The following is a 25,532-nucleotide window of genomic DNA, read 5'->3' on the forward strand; positions in this document are numbered from 1 at the left end:
TTCGCCAAAGGCCATCTTAAGCAGGCACTTAAAATTCTTCTGTAGCTAGAAGGATTTGCAATGCATGTCTGTGACATATTCTCTTTTCCTTCTGGGCTTTCTTTCAGCCGTTGAGCTTTAGGATGGAGAACCTGTAAGATTACCGCCAGATCCTGTTGGATTACAACTTCCATCACCCCTGACCATCAGCCATGCTGGCTAGGGCTGAGGAGAGTTGCAGTCCAACAGCACCTGCAGTTCCCCACCCCTGCTTCTGCACAGACTACAGACTGGCATGTTGTTAGCAGTTGTCACTCTCCGTGCAATGAGCTAAGAAACTCTTTTAAAAAGGCATAATAATTAGGAGCACATTAGAAAATGGAGCATACACTGCATAGCCGCAACTAATCCAGGTAGGTGTGACTCAAAAGGCAGATGTTACAAAAGCTATATATAGTTTCGGAATGTTGTGGACGGTATCCAAAGAACTACTTAGGTTCATACAAAGGGCCAGTAAAATGTTTTCCTTTTTTGTGCCTCCCCATATGTCACATTATTGTCTGTTTTTGAAACTCACGTCAGTTTCAGAAGTCCATTTGCCGTGTGGCAGGGGGAGGGGGTTAAGGTTTTGAGAAAAGCAAATTTAAAGTCAATTTGGACTCATCATACTAGTTTCATAGTTCTTTGGATCCTAGCCCATAAATCCAGTTTGATACTGAAATCCATAGGGTGAAATATTGGACGACTTCTTCTTCTTCTTCTGTCACAGCAACAGCAGTGTTTAATTCCCATGTCCTGCCTCAGAAAATACAAACTTTTTCTAGGGTATGAAACTGAGAAAGAGCAGCAGTCAAGGCATGTGACTTTTTTTAAAAACAACATCCAAAAACAAAATGGCGGTTCCAGTGTGGTATAGTGCTTGGAACAGGACATGAGAGATGGAGTACGCATGTGCATTCAGCTGCCTAACTGCACCTGCGTGACCTAGGAGATCACAGCTGCGGAGATAGTTGATCCGTTGTTTGGAGAGGTCACTTCCTGGTTTGCATGGAGAAACTGTTTTCAACGGAGCCCAGCAACAGGAACACACAGCTGTATTGAGGCAGCACCGGGTGTTGAATTTTTTTGCCCCTAACAATTTTGCACCAGGGCAACCACCCTGTAGACTCCCTCACGCTATGCCATTGCTTAGATACAGAGTTTCTATAGTGGAACTTTATTTATGTGATGCTCCCACTGGAGGAAGATGGGGAATGAGCTTCTCCAGCAGGTCAGTGTGCATCCCCAAAAGCGGCTCCAGGGGGTTGCAAGACTCTCCAGATCAGTGTAGGAGGTAATGTGAAGGCTGATTAGGAACAGCTAATTGTCTACCCCTCGCCATTGTCCAGCAGGAGCTTATACATATTGAAGGAGTCCCTCTGTTCATGAAACAGACACTCTGGATCCAATCCAATTTAAGTTCATTTTCAAAACTGTTTAAAACTCCCTAATGCTTCCCTGTCAAGTTGACTCATGTTGTGATTTCTGCCCCTCCTGTTATAATTTAAGCATTGGAAATGTTGCTCTTTTTTAAATGGAAAGATTGACCTTGTATTTCATCTTATCTATAGCTGTTTTATTTATAAATGGAAATGCATGACTAAAATATTTTACTGATCTGTGCTCAATGGAAAAAAAAATGAGTATTGGAGGAGCCATGCTGGCGGCTGTCATTTTTCTCAGTGCTCTCTCTCTTTTAATGTCATGAATTGGACACACTGCAAAATATTGTTTGAAGTCATCTCATCTCCATAGTACGGATGTTCTTATCTTTATAAAAGATACAATCTAGCTCAACGGGAAGTTAATGCTTTTGATGAAGGAACTGCTGCACAACTCTCCATGGCTCCTGCACAGCTCATCCCGTTGGCCAATTTGAAAGGTCCCTTGTGGCTTCAAAAATGTGACATCATGAACCTAAATTTACACGGTGCTATAATCACGTAGCAAAGCTAGGGTTGCAGCAGCGAGCATGTAAGCTTAGAAGCTTTCATGCCATATTTGGGTGTCTAAATTAATAAAAAGCTCTCGCCTATTGTGTGCTAAGTTCACACTCTTCCATTCACCGGGCAGCAGGCTTTCACAAAGCCATCCTTAGAATGCCATCCTGTGCTCCAGATGTGCTGGTTGGGGAGCTTTTGGATTTTGAAGCCACCAGCAGCCGTATATCTTGATATACTCCCCAGTGTTGATGTCAGGGATATAGGGGCTTTATGCTGGTGTAACTGGCCTGTCAGCAGGGTGGGAGAACCAGGTGGCTTGGCCTGAGTTCTTGACATAAAATGCCAAGGTACTTAAACGATATACAGAGGTACCTCTGGTTACAAACTTAATTTGTTCCGTAGGTCTGTTCTTAACCTGAAACTGTTCTTAACCTGAAGCAGTACTTTAGCTAATGGGGCCTCCCATGCTGCCGCCGCATGATTTCTGTTCTCATCCTGAGGTAAAGTTCTTAACCCAATGTACTACTTCCGGGTTAGCGGAGTCTGTAACCCAAAGTGTTTGTAACCTGAGGTGTTTGTAACCCGAGGTACCACTGTATCTTGTCCCCAACCCCCCCCCCCCAAAAAAGCAGCAGCAGCTGCTGCAGTTCTCAAATTACAGGAAAGGGGAGGTGAGCCCCTTTGGCCTCTTCCCTTTTGCGTTCACCCGCTTAGCTACTTTGGGGTGATATGATTTGTCCCCCAGACCTCTGTTCAAGATTCCCCCCAGCCTGGATCCCTCCACCATCTCTTTCCTTGGCTAGAGACCACAACCCATCCAGACGCACCACAGATTACATTTCAAGGTGGTGAAGGCAGGGGTAGCAGCATTGCACTATTGACAGGAACCATTTTGGAAAACCAAGGACACGTTAGCTAGAGCATGTGCGTGAATGTTGGCACTACGATAACGGAGGTTCTCTAGGCAGCATGCCGTGTTGACAAACCCATTCTCCAGGAGGTTCCAAACTCAAACGTAATTTAATGCGGAGCAAGTTGCTGGTCTTACTTAACTGGGAGGTGGTGGGGGGTGGGGTGGGGGAGAAGGAGAGCAAACCAGGATCTGCATCCATGGTGTTCTGTTCAGCTTCAGTGGAAAAATAGCATGGGTTGCATTCAGTGAAATTGTGTGAGGGAAATAACTTCTGCTTGGGCAATGGAACTCCACCCTCCGCCCATGGTGCTCTCACATTTTAACAGTGCCCAGCACAATGCTAAAATTATATGCCCACTGCCTCTCTTGCTTTGTTCTACAGCATTTTTGTGGCACCCCCTGCAGCGCAGCACTCAATGCAGCCGAACCGGATGCACTACCCTAAAACCGTCTCTGCACATGCACCCATAGCAGCTCCAGAGGGCTGAAATAATAATAATAATAATAATAATAATAAGAAGAAGAAGAAGAAGAAGAAGAAGAAGAAGAAGAAGATTGCTTATTTGTACCCTGCCCAATGATGGATCTTCTCAATTTTGTGCCCCCTTCACTCAGTGCCGTGTTTGGGGAAACCACTTGCACGGCCCTAAATGCAGCTCAGGTCCAGTGTGTTTATCCAAAATGACTTTCCAACTATAGGTAGCTAAATGATGGAGAACAAATTCCTAAGGTAATTGCACTGAATAAGTAAGGAAGCACCACTGAGTTGAATCGGACTTGGTTCTAGGTAAGTGAGTAAAGGATTGAAGCCAAAGTCTGAAGTAACTGGCAAACCTTCTAGGCAAACTGATTTTGTAAAAGAGCTTTATATAGATTTTCATACATTTTTCATTCTGGGCATGCTGCGAAGTTAATTAAGTGTTAACTGCGTGTTTCATTGACACATACATCCAACTTTAAAATTTAAGCCTATTTTCTTAAACCATTGTGTTCATTTTAGAAGATTCAGAAAGGTAAGTCAGAGCCAATGCAAGTTATTTAATTGCATGAAAACAAATGTTCACCTACAGACAAGTAAGTATTCATGAACATTGCCTTTTCTATTAGTGGAACCGTTTTGCCATGTTTTGTTTCCCAGCCTTTTGATTTATTAGTACGTTGGCGTATTCCTTTCAGAGCATTATGTAAAGGAAAGATCAGATTAAAAAGCCAGAATGGTATAATAAATTGTCACTAAGGGAAATAACTTTCCACTTTAAAAGAAAAAGAAGAGAGAACATCTACCACCCCCATGACTGTTAGTCTGTTAGTGTTCCAGCATCCTGTTTAAAAGATTAGGCTAATGCTGGAAGTTTGAACTTCATTATTCAGCATGTATATCTGAAGGAGCGTCTCCACCCCCATCATTCAGCCCGGGCACTGAGATCCAGCGCTGAGGGCCTTCTGGCAGTTCCCTCACTGTGAGAAACAAAGCTACAGGGAACCAGGCAGAGGGCCTTTTCGGCAGTGGCACCCTCCCTGTGGAACACTCTCCCATCAGATGTCAAAGAGACAAACAGCTATATGACATTCAGGAGACCAGAAGGCAGCCCTCTATCTGGAAGTTTTTAATGTCTGATGTTTCATTATGTTTTTGTATTCATTTGGAAGTCGCCCAGAGTGGTTAGGGCAACTCAATCAGGTGGGTGGGACATAAGTAATACATCATCATCATCAATTCACATTGGTTATTTTATGCAAATAGGGTAAAGAGTGCTGACACCTTATAGCAGGCACGTCCAACAGGTAGATCGTGATCTACCGGTAGATCACTGGACGTCTGTGGTAGATCACTGGCTCCCTCCAAAGAAGCCCAATAACTATGGCTCCCCTAAAAAAAGCTAAACATTTTAGCCCTGCAGCCCATAAAAAGAAGCTCAACAACTTTGACCTGAACCCACAAAAAGGGGGTAAATCACTGTCAGTTTTTAACTCTGCAAGTAGATCACAGTCTCTTGGGAGTTGGCTACCCCTGCCTTATAGGAATAAAATGTAAATATCTAAATGGCCCATGATGCAGTTGTCCTGCTTGCTTTTTTAAGCTGCTACAAAAAAGCACTAAAAAGCATAGTTTGTTTCATTCCTTTTTTGTATTGCAAGAAAGTGTCTGGAAGAAATGGATATATTGTCAATTAAAAAGACCTGAACATGGCAGCCATGGAAAAGGTGGGCTTCTCTCCTTGTCTGGGATACGTAGAGTGATAAAAAGTTTGTGATCACATAACATGCTACACCTTTCCAGGACATCACCTACAAAATCATAGTAAACTTGGATCAGGGTGGAGGAAAAACCACGATCAGGAGGACACTTCCCACCAGACTGGGACTGGTAGGGTGGAAGACAAGGAAAGCAGTAGTAAGCTTAAAGCCAAAGACAATGGCAGGTAGATTCAGCTAATTTTACTTTTGTCCCCATCTTCCTCATTGTTGAGTTCTATAAAGACAATGAGGAGGAGGAAGGAGCTGACAGTCCCTGCCACTCTGGGCATCTTGCAAGAAGGCAGGCCAGTGGGAGCTGGCTGTGGGGAAAGTGAGGTGCAGCAGTGCTCTGTTTGCTCTCTAGGAGACCAGCCTCCCCTGGTATTCCACTATGAGAAGGCACAGAATTTGTGTCGGTGTGAATATTCCTAATCGGCATGCCTATATGTTGGCCTGCCAAGCCAAACACTCCACTCATCATGGACGGTGGCCTGCCAGGAACAATCCTCCCCCCGCCCCTGTTTTTGTCGTTCCAGGCAGGAATCACAAACAGAAGGCTTATCGAGCTCCTGATCAGCTGCTGGACACTGCCCATGGCTACATTCCGCTCCATAGGGGAGATCACACATTGCTCAGGCCTGACAGATGAGAAAATACCCGTGGTTCCAAGCTACACGGCCAACTTGCACATGTCACCCTGAAAAAAAGTTTTTAAGAAACGTTGGAAAAGATGCTGTGAGAATAACTATCTTTCACTGGATTCAATTCCAGAGGCTTTTTCCTCCGTGAAGAAAAACATTCTTTTAAGTTTATCAAAATAGAAAATTAAGCATGTGGATATGTTAGATGTTACATCTAAATAAAAGTTCTCCGCCTGTCTTGTTTACTGAATAAGAAGAAAAATGTTGGAGCCACATGTTCCTTCCTAGAGAATCTTACAATACTTTATAAATGGATTTATTTGGAAGTAAGATGCATAGAGTTTAAGCAAATGACTTCTGCATAGGTGGATTAAGATTGCAAACTAACATCATTATCCAAGATTCAGGCAGACCAGAATATGCTGGTAAATGTTTGCGCATTTTAGGAATGCCTTCTGAATAGCACATTGTGTACTCAGCACGTAGGCACACAGTAAACAGAACAAAATAGTTTTCAGTAACGTCAAATATGTTTCATTAGACTAGAATTTCAGCATATTAAATACAAAAAAAACCAACGTTTTGCTACAAATAGCCTTCGTTGCACATTTGATTGTGCTAAAATAGCCACAGGTGGGTTTACCTGGTCAAGTGGCTAAAGGATGTGGGAAATGAAAAGAATGGGACCCAGGATAATGATGGGCTCCTAGAACATACATAGAAAGGCCGAGTTTGGGATTAACAGCAAACACACAGTAACAGCCTGGTAAAATACACAGCACATTCAGAAGTTTCTGTTCCTCACTTTTACTCATGCAACAAGGCAGCTATACTCAGGTGAGGGCTTTGCTGACTGATGGGTTTAGCTGATGCTACCTACTTGGGACAGACCCAATTGAAAGTCTAAACAAAGTCCTCTGAAATAATTTTTTTGTATTAGGTACACATCAATGTTTACTTAGCACTGCCAATGTATGCAGTGTTTTACAGAGAAACATAAGCAGCTAAAAAGCTGCGATTTTTCCTTATCATGAAAGTGAAAAAATTGGAAGTTTGAAGTGCTTGTGAGTCATTTATAAATCATATTAACTTTCACCCTGAACATGCCTCTTGTGAAACAGTGTGGTGTAGATCTTAGGCAAGCATGACAATATGGTTCATTCATTTGTTCTTTTAATAGCCAGGGAAAATCCATTCAAATGCTGCATATCAGAAACACATGTTTGAGAAGGTACCTAGATCCCTGTGCTTTAAGACTTCTGAAATGTAGTCAGACTATCACATTCTTTTCTTTCTTTCTGGAGCTCTTTCCTCACTTAAGAGTGCTGCTTCCTTCTCCCAACTAATAATGTCCAAAGCAACCATCAATGCTTTGGGATTAACATGCTGGTTTATTTCAGGCTAAAGGCCTGTGTGTGGTTGTGCAATGCAGATCTACGTGTGTCCACCCATGGTTATCAATGTATCTTCAGATTGTGACACATTGCACAGTGATCTAGACAAGGTATTTTAAGCATTCTGAAGACTGGTTCAGCACACAGAAATGCACTGAAGTAATTTTCTTGGGTTGACTTGGGTGGGTGGGGAGAATAGTTGTGCGAACCACCCATAAAGCATGGTGTTGGTAAATCATAGCAATGGCAAGTATAGGAATGACTACAGAGCAGCCAGGTAGTCTGCAGAGTGCTTTGCAAAGGGCTTTGCAATGATTGACAATCAGGTGATGGTCAACTCTTGTGAAGTCATTTCCCACAGGGCTTTGCAGGCACCACTAATCAGTTGACAGCCAAACAGGGAGGCTTGGTGGGTCCATGGGCTAATTCATGGGTAGACAAACTAAGGCCCAGGGGCCAGATCCGGCCCAATCACCTTCTAAATCCAGCCCACGGATGGTCCAGGAATCAACGCGTTTTTACATGAGTAGAATGTGCTCTTTTATTTAAAATGCATCTCTGGGTTATTTGTGGGGCATAGGAATTCGTTCATCCCCCCCAAAAAATATATATAATCCGCCCATCCCCCAAGGTGTGAGGGACATTGGACTGGCTCCCTGCTGAAAAAGTTTGCTGACCCCTAATTAGTACAAGGTCTTTGGGTAAGCTCAAAATTGTTGGAGCAAGCTCAGAAGGTTCCGACGTTGGGACAGTCTAAGTCCCCATGATGGATATATGATCTGATAGATTCCAGGTCAACGAAATAACTCAGGTTGCCTTGCAAATAGATATCTAGGCTGTTGGCAAATAGATATCTAGGATATTTTTTTTGGGGGGAGGGGGTCCCCTGGAGCACAGGCTCTTGAATCAGTAGCTTGTTGGCATCCATCTGTCTCAAGAGACAATGGAGTGCACTTCTGGAGGTGAAGTCAAAGCAGACAATGAGACCCAGCCCACCCCCTTGGCCTTGCCAATGTGGTCCAAAGAAAAGCAGAATTATACATTTGGCACCAGCTTGGCTGCAGGAGTTGCTGGAAAGAGGCACACAAGACACCAACTGCCTTAGGAGCTCCAATCTGTCCCAAACAAAAACATCATTCTACTAAGTCGATGCCCTCAGTAATATAGTTAGGAATATAGTGTGACAACCTATATTGTGTTTTTTTACCCACCCCCAAGCTGTAAAAGCTGCCAATGTAGGTGTACTGCATTGTACTGCAACCATCCTGATGAGATTTGGCATGATAGTTCATGCGTGTCAGTGTCATCCAATTCTACCCCCGCTAACTTGGAGACTTTTCTTTAAGTTCTTGCTGTGTAGTGAGGGGGGTGGCGGAAGGAAATGCGGCTTTGATGCTGTTGCGCCAGGCAACAGCACCCCAAACCTAGCTGTTAGGTAAAGGTAAAGGGACCCCTTACCATTAGATCCAGTTGTGGCCGACTCTGGGGTTGCAGCACTCATCTCACTTTATTGGCCAAGGGAGCCGGTGTACAGCTTCCAGGTCATGTGGCCAGCATGACTAAGCCACTTCTGGCAAACCAGAGCAGCGCACGGAAACGCCATTTACCTTCCCACCGAAGAGGTACCTATTTATCTACTTGCACTTTGACGTGCTTTCGAAATGCTAGGTTGGCAGGAGCAGGGACTGAGCAACGGGAGCTCACCCCGTCGCGGGGATTTGAACCACCGACCTTCTGATCGGCAAGTCCTAGGCTCTGCGGTTTAGACCAGTGTTTCCCAACCTTGGGCCTCCAGGTGTTTTTCGCCTATAACTCCCATCATCCCTAGCTAGCAAGACCAGTGGTCAGGGATGATGGGAATTGTAGTTCAAAAACAGCTGCAGGCCCAAGGTTGGGAAACACTGGTTTAGACCACAGCGACACCCGCGTCCCAACCTAGCTGTTAGCAACCCGTTATTGCCAGATGGAAAGGTGAATGGATATGGCAAGATTTCCTGTTGATTGTAATAACAACAGTGGCCACTAGGGAGGGCTATTGGACAACAAATGGACCTTGCTCCGCTTTCCCCCTCCTACGCAGAATTCCGCGCAGAGGAGGGTTAAAGGGAAGCCCTTCTAAACGGTCCCTGGCAAAAAGGAAGCCCATTTCTGGTGCCTGAGTGGGAGCTCTCTGGATGTGGCAGTTCTGGGCAGCTGGGACCTCTCGATCTCGGAAGGGCGGCTTATCTTTCCCTCGGCCAGCAGAGCGCGGTGGGCGCAGCAGATGCAGCAGCGGAAATACTGGAGATAATCTTGAGCCTTAACCCGCGCGGAGCGAAGGACCGAGGGCGGCGAGCAGCGCGTACGTGGTTGCTTTGAATGTCCAGGCGGGAGTCGGAAGGATCGGGGAGTCTGCGCCAGGAGACCAGGCTTGCTCGGCCCGGGCTCTCCTCGTTTGGCGTGTCTTCCCCTCTTTCCCCCTCTCGGGCCCGCCCGGCTCGCTCCTGAAGGCGGCGGGGCGCGCGAAGAAAGGCGTCCTTTGGGATGCTGCGCCTCCTCCTCGCCTGGGCGCCGCCTGTAGTACTGCGACGCGGCCCGGCGCTCGGGCGAGGAGGGGCTGGGAATCGGAATAGGGCACACCTGCGCGGGGGCGGAGGCAGGCGCGCAGCGGAGCCCCCGGGGCCACTTGTTCCTGCTCGCCCCGCGCTTCCCGTCTTCTTTCCAAACCCAGGTAAGGTGGCTTGGGAGAAGGAGCCTCGCCTGATGCCTCGTTGGGACCGAGAGAAAGCACGGGCAGGGTCGGGGTAAAGGGGCCTCGTTTCTCCCAGGTGCAAGGGAGGCGTAGCTACACCATCCTGCGCGACTGGCTTTTGTAGTCGTGTAGTCCTTTAGTCGTGTCCGACTCTTCGTGACCCCCTGGACCAGAGCACGCCAGGCACTCCTGCTTCCACTGCCTCCCGCAGTTTGGTCAAACTCATGCTGGTAGCCTCGAGAACACTGTCCAACCATCTCGTCCTCTGTCTTCCCCTTCTCCTTGTGCCCTCCATCTTTCCCAACATCAGGGTCTTTTCCAGGGAGTCTTCTCTTCTCATGAGGTGGCCAAAGTATTGGAGCCTCAGCTTCACGATCTGTGTCCTTCCAGTGAGCACTCAGGGCTGATTTCCTTAAGAATGGAGAGGTTGGATCTTCTGGCAGTCCATGGGACTCTCAAGAGTCTCCTCCAGCACCAGAATTCAAAAGCGACTGGCTATAGGTGGGCAAAGGGCAGCAGCACCGCGAGGTGAGATGCTGCTGTGCGTCAGAGCCTTTGAGGGACAGCTTCGGAGTGCCTGGCTGTCCACCTATCCTTTTTCTTCCCGGATCTCTTTCCCTTTCTCGCCCACTTTCCCTTTTCTGTAGCTGGAGGCACCTTGCGGGTCCGGACTCGGCCCGCGCGCCCGCGCATCAAGGTGGACTCATGCTGAGGTGTGCGCTGGCTGCGCCACCAGAGACCTACAGAATTCTGGACACGAGCTTGGCCAAGATGAGTTGCGCCTGTGTCTCAAGGAAGGGGATTATTTCAATTTTTTGGGTAGTGTTGCGAGGATTATAAACACCCCGCCTCCTATGGGATTTAGTGCAAATGCGCGCCATACATTGAAAGCGCTTCCCTGATTGTTTTGGGGGCGAGGCCATGCGCCTTACACGTGCATCGAATGTGCTTTAATTATATGGTGTGGAATGGATCTGCCGCTGTGAGGAGCGACACTCTTTGCTGGGCTTCTCTGTTTTTAGCCTAAGGAGTGTGAGGAAGATAAACGCGTGCATTTCCCATCTTTCCAGGGCTGAGGCGGTAGACCCGTGTCTGGGCTGCCCCAGGTGGAGGCCTAACTGAGGGAATGCTTGTCCATCATCAAGGCAATGGATGGATCCCTGCACGCAGAGCGCTCGAGGCCCGGGATAAGTGGTCGAGGGTTCCCCGCTCGCTCACGCCCTCGTTTTCTATGAGCAGGGAGCGGGTCTCTCTCAGGCTGAGCCCTCAGCTCGCAGTCTGAAAAAAGCCAGGAGAGCTAGCTAGACCTTCAGAGAAGGCACAGGCCCGGAGACCAGCTTGTAGATGACTGTTCTGCCGCGTTCTCAAAAAGCATAGCTGTTCACTTTGGTTTTTTCGCGGGCCGACGAGGCAATTGCTGGCGCTCCCTCTTCCCGTGCTGTCCTAATCATGGCTTTTCTACCCCGAAAGCGAAGAGCGGCTGCCTTAACCGCAGGCCGCTGGGTGGAAATAGGAGGTGGCGGATACAGTCCACTTTCCCCGTTGCCTCTACGGGGATCAATCCTCGGGCACAAGCGGGCGGAAGCCATGGAGTTCCCAAAGCGCCGCTCGACTCGCTTCGGCTCTTCCTTTCTCACCACTTTCCCCTGGCAGGGAGACAGCTGCATTGTTCTAGCAGGGAGACACAGTGGCAACCTTTCCTTTCAGTGGCACATTGTATATGTCTAGGGATACTTGGGGCAGGGGCCAAACTAGGCTTTATTTCACCCGGGTCAAAGACCCAGTTTCGGCAGCGCTCTCTCTCGCGCCTCTGGAGGCTTCACAGTGCGGAAGGGTCGTAGCTCAGCGGCAGAGCATCTGTTCTGCAGGACCCAGACTCAATCCCCAGCATTTCCAGGTCGGCCTGGGAAATGTCCCCTGTCGGAACCCACAGAGAGCAGCTGCCAGTTAGTGGACGCAATACTGAACCAGACGGACTGATTCGGTGTGAGGCACCTTTTTTTTGAGGACGAGACTTTTTGGGTTTTTCTAATGTTTTGCTGTGGAAGGAAAGACCCCCTCCCCGAATGGGCTGTAAAAATCGCACGAAGGGCTGTCAATAGTAGTAGTAGTGTTTTTATTATTTGTACCCCGCCCATCTGACTGGGTTGCCCAGTGGGCTTTGCTGAGCTGATGACTAGAAGCGCTCTCGGAAGGCTCCCCCCCCCCAACTTCCACGAATGTCGGGCTTCGCGCAGCTCCTCTCGTCAGGCTCTGTCCCGCCTTTCCCGCCCAAAATCCCGGGCTGCCCGGCCGGCCCACGTGCCGGCGAGCAGAAGCGCGCTCTCCCTCCGAGGAAAGGCGCGGGAGGCGAGGCGCCGCCTTCCAGGGTCTGAGGAAATGATGGCTGGTCAAACTTGGACGTTGCATTCCTGCTACTCCTTCCTTCTCCTTCCGCCTCAAACGAAACTAAATGAAGCTTTAAGTCGGGTGGAAGCCCCGCTCCCTCCCCAGTGGGACTTGCGAGTCGACAGGAATCCAAGTACTTCAGCTGCAGCGCGCCAGTTTCAGCCAAAGAAATGCACTGGGCAGCCGCTTCCTCAGTTGTGTTTGTTTATTTTTTATAGGTGATGACTTCAAGGGTGGGTGAGTGAAGGGCGACCTTGCAGTAGAAGGATTAGTATACACTGGTTAGAAATGGGTGAGCAACGTGTGAAAGAGGGCGGCGTCAAAACCGGAGATGAGAAAACCCCGCGCCTTTTGGTCTCTCCTCAGGGCGTCCCTCAACGTTTAATTTCTCCGCATGAGAACAGCACTCTCCGGGTTCCCAGCAAATGTCACACTCGAGTGAGGGTTTCCCCCCCCCCTCTCTCCCCGATACCAGGGAATGCAATCCTGTGCGCTTGGGACGGCCCGCTCACCAAGTACAGATGACTGCTTTTCACTCAATTTCGCACCCGCGAGTTTGCAGAACTTTTGAATGCCCAAGGAGACTTTGGACTTTCTAGAAAGGCGCGTGTCTCACACCCCTTGACTCCCGAATGCGTGAGCTCCCCACACGAAATAATCCCCTCGCACAAAATAATAATAATAATAATAATAATAATAATAATAAATGCTCGCAAGAAATTCAGGGTCACTTCAATTTCCCGCAAGTATTTCCACTTCAAACTTCTCTCAGTGAAGACCACATCTTTCCTCTTGTGGATTCAGGAATACCCCCTCCCCCCCCCGCCAGCCTCCCGGGGGCGAGCTAAGCGCCGGAGGTCCCCGGCGGCTGGCTGCTTCTCTGTCCTGGGCTCCCATCCGGCCCCCGCCTCAGCCAGAAGCCACTGCTGCTTGGCTGGGGCGCGGAGGAGCCCGGAGAGCCGCAGCTACGTGTGTTCTTGGCTGGGCGGCCGCTGCCCCCTCCCCGCCCCCCCCTTCCGGGGGCTGCGGCTGCGCTCGCGCGGGACTCCTCATGCCTCAGGAATGCGGCGAGGTATGCGCCCCTTTCCAAGCAGGCGAGCGGGCGCTGCTCGCTCTTCCCCTACTAGCGAGGAGAGGGGAGAGGAGAGGAGCGCCTAGCTCATCCCGTGGCAGCCGTCCACCTTTTCCCGCCGCCGTTTCGTAACCGCTTACGAGAGGCGAGCGCGGAGTTGGGAGCAGCCCTCTCTTAAGGAGCGCGCTTGGCGGGAGGCTCTTCCCACTCGGAGAAGGCGAGGCTTGCCGGACGGAGCGACCCCTCGCAGCCCAGCAGCCGCCGCCGCCTCAGCAGCAGCCGCTCCTCTCGACGCCGCCGACGCCGCCGCCGCCGCTCCTGCCTCTGGCCGCGCCCTGCCTCAAGGTGCCCAGGACCTTTTCCCTCCGCTGCTGCCGCTGCCTCCTTCCTGAAGCCGGCTCCGCCGCCGCCGCCGCCGCCCTCCCCGCCAGCCCTGCCAGCCCAGGTCTGTGCGCGCGCGGCGAGAGGGAGCCCTTTCTCGCCTCGTGCCGGCCGAGCCCTTGCAGCAGCAGCAGCAGCAGCCCGCGCGCGCGCGAAGGCGCCCCAGGCCAGAGGCGCTGCTGGTGCGCCGGGGCTGGCGGCGCGGGCGAGCCGGAGCGCGCGGGCTCCCTGCGGTGGAAGCGTGGATTTTATAGGGCGCGCGGGGGGGGGGGGGCGATGTCCTCGGATTTGATGGCAGGAGGTCGTCGAGGGTCTCGGGTCAGCTTTCCCCCTAAAGGGCAGATGATTCAGGAGGGAGGGAATCAAAGACGAGCGGGGCATCCGACGGCTTCTCATCCGCTCTTGCTTCTGCAGTTCTGGGCTCTGAAAAGGCTGCACACGCAAATAGTTCCTGGTTTGCTGCCTTTTTCTCTCCGTTGGCGATTGCTTAGAATAGTGGCGTTTAAAAAGAAAGGCGCGCCTCGTTTGTCCCTGGGGATCTTTAGTTCCTGCGCCCCATTTGTATCAAGCTGAGTGGGAGTTGGGGGTGGGCAAGGAATCCCCCTCGACGTGGGCAAGGGAAATCCCTGGTCGCAACTGCTTCACACTGGCTGGGCGTCGGAAGCTCTTTCTCTGCCTCTCTGCCTCTCTCTCGCCCTCATACCGCGCCTTCTCTGGCTGTGTAACAGCTCCTTATATGTAAGTTTCTCCTTTCCAGTTGGTAGTTTTGTTGTGGGGGCAATCGCTCACGTTTGCGGGTTTGGACTCGAGTTTTGGTGTGTGCAAGATTGCCTTCTGTTTTCATTGTGTGCGAAATGATTCTCTGGCCGGGGGATCGACGCGTCTGAAAGAGATCTGCTTCTGCTGCTTCTTTTTTCTCAAGGTCCGGGTGACTGCAAATAAACTGAAATAAATTCAGAGCGGCGGCGTTTCTTGGCTGCTGCCAACTCAAGAAAGGCAGCTCATAAATTGTGCAGTGGAAAGCAGAAAAGTCAGCGAAACTGTTGCTAAGCGATCGGATCAGCGTTTTGGCCAAACTAAAAAGAGAAACGTTTTCGAAGGGTGTCGGTGTTGGGAACTCCAGTCTGGAAGGAGCGGTCGGGGCGGGTTGGGGGCGCTGGGAATATATCTCCTTAGAATGCTTTGGCTCCGCTCGGGTTCTTTGGGGGGCGAGTAGCTGCGTTGCTGCTTCTGCCCGGCAGGTGGCGCTGGAAGCTCAGAAAACACACCCCGGACAGAAGCCGCGTCCTCCGTCGAGCTCGCGGCTTTAAATGCCTCCTGGGTGCGCACCGGCCGAGGAGCAGACGCGCTCACGAGTGGAGCGCTGGAGAGGAGAGCGTGCGCGTGCATGTATGCAGGTAGGCAGCGAGAAGAGCAGCGAACAAGATCGCTCACGTTGGCTGGCTGCTACAGAAGCGAGAGATTCTCGGTTGCATTAGCACCGCGTGTGTGTATATTGGGGTGGGGGTATATTTATATATATTTAAAAGCATCCGATGAGCAGGCGCTTCTGCTGCCTGGGCGCTTCTGTTGAGCGTCAGGTCTCGGGCAGGAACTGGGAAGGTATTGTCGAGTCTTGTCAGGTTCGCAGAGCGATTAAACGTACCTTCTGGCTGTGTGTGTTTAAGAGAACAAAACAAAACATCTCTTTCCATAGCCCAGAAACTATTTCTTCCTCCTGAGCTGTTAATCGCCTAATGATTTACGCCAACTGTTTTGCTTTGTGGTTTGGTCTTGGCAGCGCTATAAGTGATTCAAGTCTATTGCTTAATTACTCGCCTTTCCTTCTCGCGGGAATGGGTAAACGAAAAGCTGAAGCTAAAAGTAGCTGTTGGGTATTTCCTCTTTTTTAAAAAAATACCAGATCTCGGATGCTTCGTTTATACGGGTTACAAACGTCTCCGCTTCTCATTTTGGGCTATGTAAGAGCCTTTTAGTCTAGACTTGTGTGCGAAAGTTTCAGAGGTTTATACCACTCAAAACCCCACCCCCCTTATTGGCTCCCTTGTATTGCTTCAGAGTGAAGACAAGGATGCTCTGAAAATTCTGCAAGACCATTAAACTTGACTAAATGTGCCTATCAGGACAATGAACTTTGGCTCAAGGCCCAGTAGGAAGGCTACAGTTAAATGCAGAATTAGGCACACTGCCAACCTGATCCTATGGATGGGACTTACTCCCAAGTAAGTGTGCACTGGACTGCAGCATTGATCACTGTGGATTTAGAGTCTGTGCTGGATCTTCCAATCTCCCAGGTCTTAAGCAAGTAGATTTTTTAAAACCACCCATATAGCTTTTTTCCAGAGAGGAAATACAAAAATCTCCTTGATGCTAAAATATATTTTTTACTGCTGCTTTTAAACATTTATAATGTGGTAAATGTGTTGCAGGTGCCACCCAGCCTACAATAGATCGATAAATCAAGTATTGACAAGGAAAATAATAATAATAATAATAATAATAATAATAATAATTTATTATTTGTACCCCGCCCATCTGGCTGGGTCTCCCCAGCCACTCTGGGCGGCTTCCATAAAAACCAAAAATACACTAAAATATCACAGATTAAAAACTTCCCTGAACAGGGCTGCCTTAAGATGTCTTCTGAATGTCAGGTAGTTATTTATTGCTTTGACATCTGATGGGAGGGCGTTCCACAGGGCAGGCGCCACGACCGAGAAGGCCCTCTGCCTGGTTCCCTGTAGCTTTGCTTCTCGCAATGAGGGAACCGCCAGAAGGCCCTCGGCACTGGACCTCAGCGTCCGGGCAGAACGATGGAGGTGGAGATGCTCCTTCAGGTATACTGGGCCGAGGCCGTTTAGGGCTTTAAAGGTCAACACCAGCACTTTGAATTGTGCTCGGAAACGTACTGGGAGCCAATGTAGGTCTTTCAAGACCGGTGTTATGTGGTCTCGGCGGCCGCCACCAGTCACCAGTCTAGCTGCTGCATTCTGGATTAGTTGTAGTTTCCGAGTCACCTTCAAAGGTAGCCCCACGTAGAGCGCATTGCAGTAGTCCAAGCGGGAGATAACTAGAGCATGCACCACTCTGGCGAGACAGTCCGCAGGCAGGTAGGGTCTCAGCCTGCGTACCAGGTGGAGTTGGTAGACAGCTGCCCTGGATACAGAATTGACCTGCGCCTCCATGGACAGCTGTGAGTCCAAAATGACTCCCAGGCTGCGCACCTGGTCCTTCAGGGGGCACAGTTACCCTATTCAGGACCAGGGAGTCCTCCACACCAGCCCGCCCCCTGTCCCCCAAAAACAGTACTTCTGTCTTGTCAGGATTCAACCTCAATCCATTAGCCGCCATCCATCCTCCAACCGCCTCCAGGCACTCACACAGGACCTTCACCGCCTTCACTGGTTCTGATTTGAAAGAGAGGTAGAGCTGGGTATCATCTGCATATTGATGAACACCCAGTCCAAACCCCCTGATGATCTCTCCCAGCGGCTTCATATAGATGTTAAAAAGCATGGGGGAGAGGACGGAACCTTGAGGCACCCCACAAGTGAGGGCCCAGGGGTCTGAACACTCACCCCCCACCACCACTTTCTGAACACGGCCCAGGAGGAAGGAGCGAAACCACTGTATAACAGTGCCCCCAGCTCCCAGCCCCTCTAGACGGTCCAGAAGGATGTTATGGTCGATTGTATCAAAGGCCGCTGAGAGATCCAGCAGAACTAGGAAACAACTCTCACCTTTGTCCCTAGCTCGCCGGAGATCATCAACCAGCGCGACCAAGGCAGTTTCAGTCCCATGATGAGGCCTGAATCCCGATTGGAAGGGATCCAAATGGTCCGCATCCTCCAGGCGTGCCTGGAGTTGTTCAGCAACCACGCGCTCAATCACCTTGCCCAAGAAAGGAAGATTTGAGACTGGGCGATAGTTGGCCATACTGGCCGGGTCTAAAGATGGTTTTTTAAGAAGCGGTTTAATGACCGCCTTTCAGCGGATCTGGGAATGTTCCCTCACAGAGGGAAGCATTCACCACCCCGCAGAGCCCATCGCCCAGCCCTTCCCCAGCATCACTTAACTCCCCCATTCCCCCCCTCCCCCCAAAAAACCCTTCTTAGTATACAGTATGTTCTGCCTCAGTGCAAAATTCTGAGTTCTGCAACCGGTATAAATTACACAAATGTAATATTTGCATAGATTTTCTTACTTTGAAAATATGTTTTGCTGGATGCAGGGAAGAGCAATGCAGTGTACCTTGGCTACTAGACATCCTCTTAAGGCTTTCTCTCCCTTCTCCTCTGGAGATTTTATCAGACCACGGGACCCACAGTTTTGCATCTGTGTTTTCAGCCCAAAACAACACCCCGCCAACCACTTTTTTCTTTTGGTTAAAAGTGAAATCTGAGATTTGTAAAGCTTCTGAATTCCACGCCCTTTGCTGAATTCCGCACATTTCTCTTGCTTGCTTGGAATACACACAGAATGCTCCGTTAACAATAAGTAGGGCTAGTTAATGAGTTCTTTCAGAACTGTTCAAAGGAATAAGTAGAGTTAAGTGGTTTGTAGATTTGCAGCCAACTGCATATTTCTAGACCAAATACATCTTCTGTTGCTCACCTCCATCCTGTGTTCTCTTCCTTTCTCTGCATCTGTGTGAACAAAAAAACCCCGATCAAGCTGCTGCGTCAGAGGGGTGCTAGACCTAGGCGTTGGGTTTCATTGGTATGTTACATCCCCTTGTGTATAATTTGTTTCAGACCTTACTGCAGGCAGGCGAGGGGGACAGGATCAAGGAGCTGCATATTTGTAGGCAGAGTGTTTTTATTGCAGTTTCCAAATTACCCTAGACTTCTAAAGTCATCCTTAAGTGCTTCAACAGTTACGAAAAAGGAGCCAAATAAAATTCCCAGCTGAATTGGAGCCAGTGAAGGGGAAGGCTGGGAGAGAGACGAAACTTCTGAATTAGCAGTTGCTGGAACTCATGGCTGGCCTCTACATTTGCTCTGGGTCAGGGGTAGGAAGGAGGATACAGATGGAATCCCCCACCACTTCCAAGACCACAGATTTCATGCATGCCAGTTGAAGTGCTTTCGGTTATCTCTCCTATTGTTGGTGTGCATGTGTGAAGGGCAAAAAATGCTTCTTGCTCGTGTCTGTTTTTTAGAAAATCTATAGATGACCATGCCAGGAAGTTGCATGCCTGTTTTTCTGGGATATTGGTGTCAGTTGCAAAGCACTTCTTTAAAAAAGCAGAAGTTGTGTATGCTTGGGAGGATGTGTCTTCCATTTAATAGCCTCTTTGGTCACTTTCTTTTAACAGGCGTTGCATTTTATAAGCTAGACATTTTTGCCCACACACTTCTGCCTCCCTAAGAATGAATTACCCTCCAGCCATTCTAGTGGGCAAAGTTTTTGAAAGAGAAGGGAAGTGGAAGGGAAAAGGAAAAACAAACAAGCACCAAATCCTGCTTTCAGGCTCCCTTGCCTCCTAAGGATATGCTCCAGCCCTCCTATACCGCTCCCTAAAGGATGCCTGTCTTTCTCAACACTGAGGGCTACAGAACCTCTACATTTCTCTGGAGATAATTTGTCAGGAGGCTTGGGGTTGTGGTGGGAAAAACCAGAAGTGGGCATGGCCAGAGCCAAAACTGGGTGGGGCCCACCTTTCTCTCCTTTTTGTCTCATTCTTTCTCTTTCTTTCTGATACTTCCTTCTCTCTCTGTCTCTCCATCTTCCTACCACCTACAAGGCTGCCAAAGAGGGACAGGTTGCTCTTGCCAAAAAGCCTAAACTTACTACTTAAAGAAGACTTTCTTTCCTCACTCAGTCTGTTTTAGCTTCACTCCATATTTCCCTCCTCCTCTCCTTCCTGGCTCTCCCCACCTGCATGAAATCTGGCCCTTGAGCCATACATTGCTGGTCTCTGATCTGTCCAGGAGTTTATCTATTAATCATTCATCATGTAGCTCAGTGGCACACTTTGGGGACTCAAATTTCAGCGGCGCCCTGTGTGACACCAGAATTCAGTGTCCTTTCTCTTCTCACGCTCCACTCTAAATAATCATTCTGGGGTCCTCTGCAGCATCCACTGCAGTGCTACTGAGGTTCCCCTGATGCTCCCCAAACTGGTTGTACTCCCCTAAATCCACCACTGCACAACTGGAAACCAATTCATGTAACTTTCAGCATATCTTCTCCCTTCTGCCACTTTCTGGTCACTTCAAATACTTATTTTTACAAAAGACTGCGTGAAATTGACATGGATGATGGTTTTGCACTGCCAGTAGTAGATCAGATGGGATGAACAGGCAAGTTGGAAGGACAGGAATTTTTCCCACCCCACCCCACTGCCAATGCAAATTGAAGATATGGCATCCTAATCTAGATGGGAACTGAAGCCTGGGGATAGAGGGGTTACCTACTCCCTCCAGAGCCCTGCTACAGCATGCCAAAGGCCCTTCTAGTCCAACGTCTTGTTTTCACAGTGGCCAACCAGATGTCTATAGGAAGATGGAGGACCCGAGGGCAACAGCACTCTCCTCAATAGTGATTCCCAGAGCTGGTATTCAAAGGCATACATAGCCATCTTGGATTGTTTCCCCTGCCCCCAGTTCTAGTGAAAATTCCCTGCACTTATGGGCATCGATACATAGCTAATATATCTTCTAGTTTGGCTCTAGCTGGCAAGACATTATGGATATTTAAAGGCAACATAGTATGTATGGTGGCAGTGTGCATGAAGCAGGGGAAAACCCCAGCTGATCATTAAATCACTTTCAAATAGAGATGTGATCCATATCTTATGTATAAAGGTAAAGGGACCCCTGACCATTAGGTCCAGTCGTGGCCAACTCTGGGGTTACGGCACTCATCTTGCTTTCTTGGCCGAGGGAGCCAGCGTACGGCTTCCGGGTCATGTGGCCAGCATGACTAAGCCGCTTCTGGCAAACCAGAGCAGCGCACGGAAACGCCGTTTACCTTCCCGCCAGATCGGTACCTATTTATCTACTTGCACTTTGAGGTGCTTTCGAACTGCTAGGTTGGCAGGAGCTGGGACTGAGCAACGGGAGCTCACCCCATCGTGGGGATTCAAACCGCCGACCTTCTGATCGGCAAGTCCTAGGCTCTGTGGTTTAACCCACAGTGCCACCCGCGTCCCATCTTATGTATAACACTGGGTAAAAAAAAAGAGCTAAGAGGGAACAGAGGTGTATAGTAGCTGCTCAGTGCTCAGCAGCTTCCCTTCTGGTGCTATGTGATTTCTTCTCTTCATCCATTTAAACTACTGAAAGAAATGTATGCTGATTCTCTTCCTTCTTTTTCTTCCAATAGATTCATTCATGTGGTTGTGATCCAAACCAACAGCAATGAAGACGAGGCTTCCTGCAGCAGTTGCTGCCCTGTGTGCTCTTCTCCTCTGTGTGACAGAGGCTGAAGGTAAGTCATTCCTTCCTTTATTCCTTGGAAAAAAAGTGATGGTGCAGAATTAAAGAAGGAAACAATTTCTCTCTACGTGTGAGTGCTTCACCAAACCCCCTTTCCTCTCTCTCTCTCTCTCCCTCCCTCCCTCCATCCCTTTCCTTCCTTTCTGTGGTTTGTTTACTTCCAGAGAGCAACTCCAGCTGAGTAGCTCCACTCTCCTTCCTCTTCTCTGTTGTCCTCCCAGTGTGCTGTCCACACTGGATGTCTCCTTGCAACCAGAAGCTGGCCTCTGCCCTCCCGTGGCCTCCTTTCCTCTTTCCCTCCCTCCGGGGAGAAGGAGGACACCTGTACAAACTTGAACCTTCTCCTTAATAAGCCAGAGAAACCCTGGAGCGTTCGCACACGCCCTCCTGATGCTTAATTGCTTTGCTTTGTACTGTGAATACATAATAGACACATGCACAGTCCACCCCTTTCTCTTCTTAAAAAACAAACCCTTTATAAAATAAAGTACTCCAACAGAATCTGGCTACCTGTGCATCTTTGTTTGAATGGGGGGGGGGTAGATGGGTGAGGAAGGTGGGAAGTCTTTCCTAATGAGTCAAATATGTGGGGCATCGCACTTGCTCCTGTGTAGGGAGAAATAACCAGATCCCTAGAATTAACATGACATTCCTGCCATTCTTTCTCACACAGAGGAGACTGGCCTCCAGCAAGGCACCTCAAAGCTGGTTTGCTGCCTGGGATAAAGCTATTGCAGGTTTTTCCAAACTTGTAGTCCAGCAACAGCTGGTGACCCAACTCCTGTCATCCCTAGCCAGCAGGACCAATGGTTAGGGATGATGAGAATTGTAATCCGAAAAAAGCTGAAGACCCAAGTTTGGGAAACTCTGGGCTATTGTTCCCCAGTGCCGGCAATGGCTGTTTACTGCAGGTGCTGCAGAGAATTGATCCCAAGTCTCTTGAGGTCATGCCAAAGTGCCTGGCCAGGCAGCTGCTGGCGCCAGGAACTCAGAAAGCATGCAAATAGTCACACGCAATCTGGTGGCCTGGGAGGGCCTTGGGCATATGAGGGAGGGTGTGTGCATGTCGTTCTGATGTCTCTCTCACACTGCCACCTGAGGCAAGTGGCTCCTTGAGGCTAAGGACAGTGCTGGTTGTGGTCCTCACAGTAAGTGTTGTCAGATTAGTAACTTGGAATCTTCATGCCAGAGCCTCAGAGGTCTTAGTCCTGGTTTAGAACGTGTGCTCATAAAGGAGAAAGAAAATCTCTAACCTGGGATTTCCCTTTCTCCTCTCAGGCAGTGCTGAATGACCCCTGGCATATCCACTGTCCCAGGGGTGGGACTAACCTCTGGCTCTCCATATGGTGGAAGTCCAGCAACATCTGGAGTGCCATAGGTTCCTCATCCCCATGCTGCCATCACACACAACATAACACATAACATACTTTAAATAGGTGAAGGGTTTTCCCTTCTCTCCATTCAACCTCTCAGATTATTAGTATTATTATTATTCCTTTTCAGTGGCAACACCAGTGGTGAACAGTCTACCTAAAGCTGGGATAGGGAACTTAGAGCCCTTCAGATTTTGCTGGATTCCCAACTCCCAACAGCCCAAGGTACATGGCCAATGGTCAAAGATGATGGGAGTTGTAATCCAACAACAGCTGGAGTGTAACAGGTTCCCCACCTTTGGCCCAAAGGAAAGGAGAGGTGGGAAAGCCCTCTCCCCATGCTTTGCTGCTGTGAAGGAGGGGATATTCAGATCAAACATGTGCACAGCAAACCATTGCTGGCTGGGGAAATAGAAATAGAGCAAAGAAAACCTCTCCTTAATTTATCCATGAACTCATCCATCACATTCTTCCACTCAAAACTCTTCATTGAGATTTGTTAACCACACAATTAGCATTGTACTGGGCAGCACTGAATGCTCATAAATTTTCATACAAGAGTAAAAATGTAGTCTGGTAACTTGTATGGACCCTCTTGGTTCTTACACGTATATGAGAATTTTTGCATATCTGTTCTTAATCTGCATAGCTGACAGAAAAAAACCTATGTACTGTTGCTGCTGCATCCAGAGGGAGGTAGTAGCTAATATTGCCAGCACTGTGGATTTGTGCTGATGGGACTTTTCCAGGATCTTATTCTGTATAGATTGTAGTTTGCTGCATCCAGTTTTGGAAGCTTCAAGTCTGTTTAAACTTTGGTCATCTCTGTTGTTGACAACTGCACCCTTCTCTCTAGCCTTGCCTTGTCACATCTCGGTGCCATCACCACTATCCAAAACTCTGCTGCTTCTGTTTTCTCCCTACTATTAGATTCCACCCCCTGCATACACCCTGGGGCCTGGACCTTTCCTTTTCTTCTGTGTTCTTATGCTATGAAGTGCCATGTTCATTGATGACGCTCAAAAAATGACACGAATGGAATTTCCAGGATGCAGCCTCTAGCAATCTATGTGCAGCATATTTATCCTGGCAGTGCCCATAAATAGTGTTTAAAGAAAAAAATACTTTAGGTTAAGAAGAGACTTAGGGCAAACTGCATTTAGGCAAAATGTTTACAAATCCTGGTGAGGGGCACATGTGGCCTCTCATTGTGGATGTGTTTCAAGACAAGCCTTTGGAGCAGATTTCAGACCTTTTGCATGGTGGTGGTTGTGCTGTGCCACTTCCCCATTGGATCTGTTGCGGGAGGTCCTGCTGGAGACTTCAGCTCCATAACCTTATCCTGGCTGCAGCCGAAGACACAAAGTAAAGGACTACTTGTGGACATAGCACCACGATGCTGTCATGGCATGCAAGAGTACAAACTGAATGCATGCAACTTGGGAGTAGCGTGTGCCACTCTGATGGGATATGCATCAAGTATGTATGAGGGTAACATTTATCTATCTCGTTCAAGTTGCTTGGGAGCCTTTGGAAATCTGTGTTGAAGGATAAGATGTGGTTTAACTGAATGTGTCGAAATCCAAACCAACATTCCAATCCATACATGACCTCAAATGTCTGACTTGTACTTATGGTTGGTTCTAACCTAAGGCCACAATTCCCAAATCACTGACCACAGAAGTCATTGAGACTAGTCCAGTATAGGTGGTTTGACCTTTTTTTTTTTTTTTTTTTTTTTTTGCATGCAGATCTGAAATGATTACTGCTTTTCAGCTTCTAGCTGGCTCCTGTTTTTATTATAGGTTGCAACAAAACCAAAATATTGGTATCTCATAAAACAACACAGACATTGGGTTTTTTTGCCCTGCTACAGACTGGTTTTAAAACAGTTCTTTCCCTCAAAGGAACCCTAGAAACTGTAATTCTTGGTGGGGAGGGACCGTGTCTGTTAAATGGGTATAAAACTGAAAGAAGCTTGCTGTTTTAGATGTATCTCCTAGCAGCCCAAAGCACTGTAATTTGAGAAAAACGTGTAAACCCTCCCAGCTAAATCCAGACTGGTTTACTTGTTTCTACAAGGCAGTAATTAATTTTGAAATGTTTTCAGCACCCTCCCCCCCCCCCCGTTCTAGAATTACAGTTCTTTCTACCCCCAATGCAGAACCAACGTCTGGGTTATTCAGGCGAGCATGACAATATCCTTCTATGCAGTTCTGTGCCTTTTGGTGCACACTAGGACCTGCAGGATGGGGATACTCATCTAGCATTAGAACATCAGCTAATAACACCACTCTCTCCCTCTGAAAGCCACACACAGCGGGGAGGTGAAACATAAGACGTAAGAAGCAGCTTTTTCTGAGCTCTCTTCTTCCCAATTTGGGACAGTGGGGCAACAATAGGTGCCGTTATCCCCCTCAAATCTGATGATTATCAGTGGGGCGCCTCTGCCAGGGTTTGGTTTCTGTATATTGGAATATTCTTTTTTCCTCCATGAGGGGAGTATTCCACCATGTGAGTTTTCACCTGAAATAATGACTTGGCACTGAACAGACTTTCAGAGAGGTGATAAATTTAAGGTAAGGCTCCATGAGTGGGTCTCTGACTGCTGGCCCTTCCCCCACCACCACCTCCCCAGCTGTCTATGCTTTAGGGGAGCGTGTCTAAAGCTGTGCTCTTCATGTGTAGGTTGTTTCCTCTTTGATTTAGAGCTCTGATGATGTGGAGTATAGAACCAGAAGGTGGAGGCACTTACCTGACTTCCCAGCAGGTGTGTCGCTGCTGCCTACCTGGGGGGGGGGGAAGGGACAAGATGGTGGTGAAGTTGGGGAATTGCAGATGGCACTGGCTGAACCACCAGGGTAGTACATTACCTTTCTTGATGCCTTCCCCCCCTTCCTCCTGGTAAGTAGCAGCAACTCACCTGCTGGGGAATCATAGAATTGCAGTGTTGGAAGGGACCCCCCCCAATGGTCATTTAGTCCCACCCCCTACAGTG

The 25,532-nt window shown here is 48.7% G+C and overlaps 1 protein-coding gene across 9 annotated transcripts in view; it reads left to right on the forward strand.

The window, feature by feature from the left end:
• Nucleotides 1-9,325: 9,325 nt before the first annotated feature.
• The window catches only part of COL12A1 (collagen type XII alpha 1 chain), a 116,995-nt gene continuing 100,788 nt past the window's right edge, over nucleotides 9,326-25,532 (forward strand). For 3 of the 9 annotated variants that reach the window (XM_079970267.1, XM_079970271.1, XM_079970270.1), the window contains exons 1-2: nucleotides 9,326-9,488; nucleotides 21,049-21,153. In XM_079970267.1, the coding sequence (XP_079826393.1) occupies nucleotides 21,084-21,153 (70 nt within the window). In that variant the 5' untranslated portion in view covers nucleotides 9,326-9,488; nucleotides 21,049-21,083. Of the gene's footprint in view, nucleotides 9,489-13,656; nucleotides 13,684-13,728; nucleotides 13,784-15,097; nucleotides 15,117-21,048; nucleotides 21,154-25,532 lie in introns of those variants that run through there. The other 6 variants (XM_079970274.1, XM_079970269.1, XM_079970273.1 and 3 more) reach the window with 6 other exon arrangements.

This window comes from Podarcis cretensis (assembly GCF_951804945.1).
Source record: "Podarcis cretensis genome assembly, chromosome: 3".
In the NCBI taxonomy this organism is placed as follows: domain Eukaryota; kingdom Metazoa; phylum Chordata; class Lepidosauria; order Squamata; family Lacertidae; genus Podarcis; species Podarcis cretensis.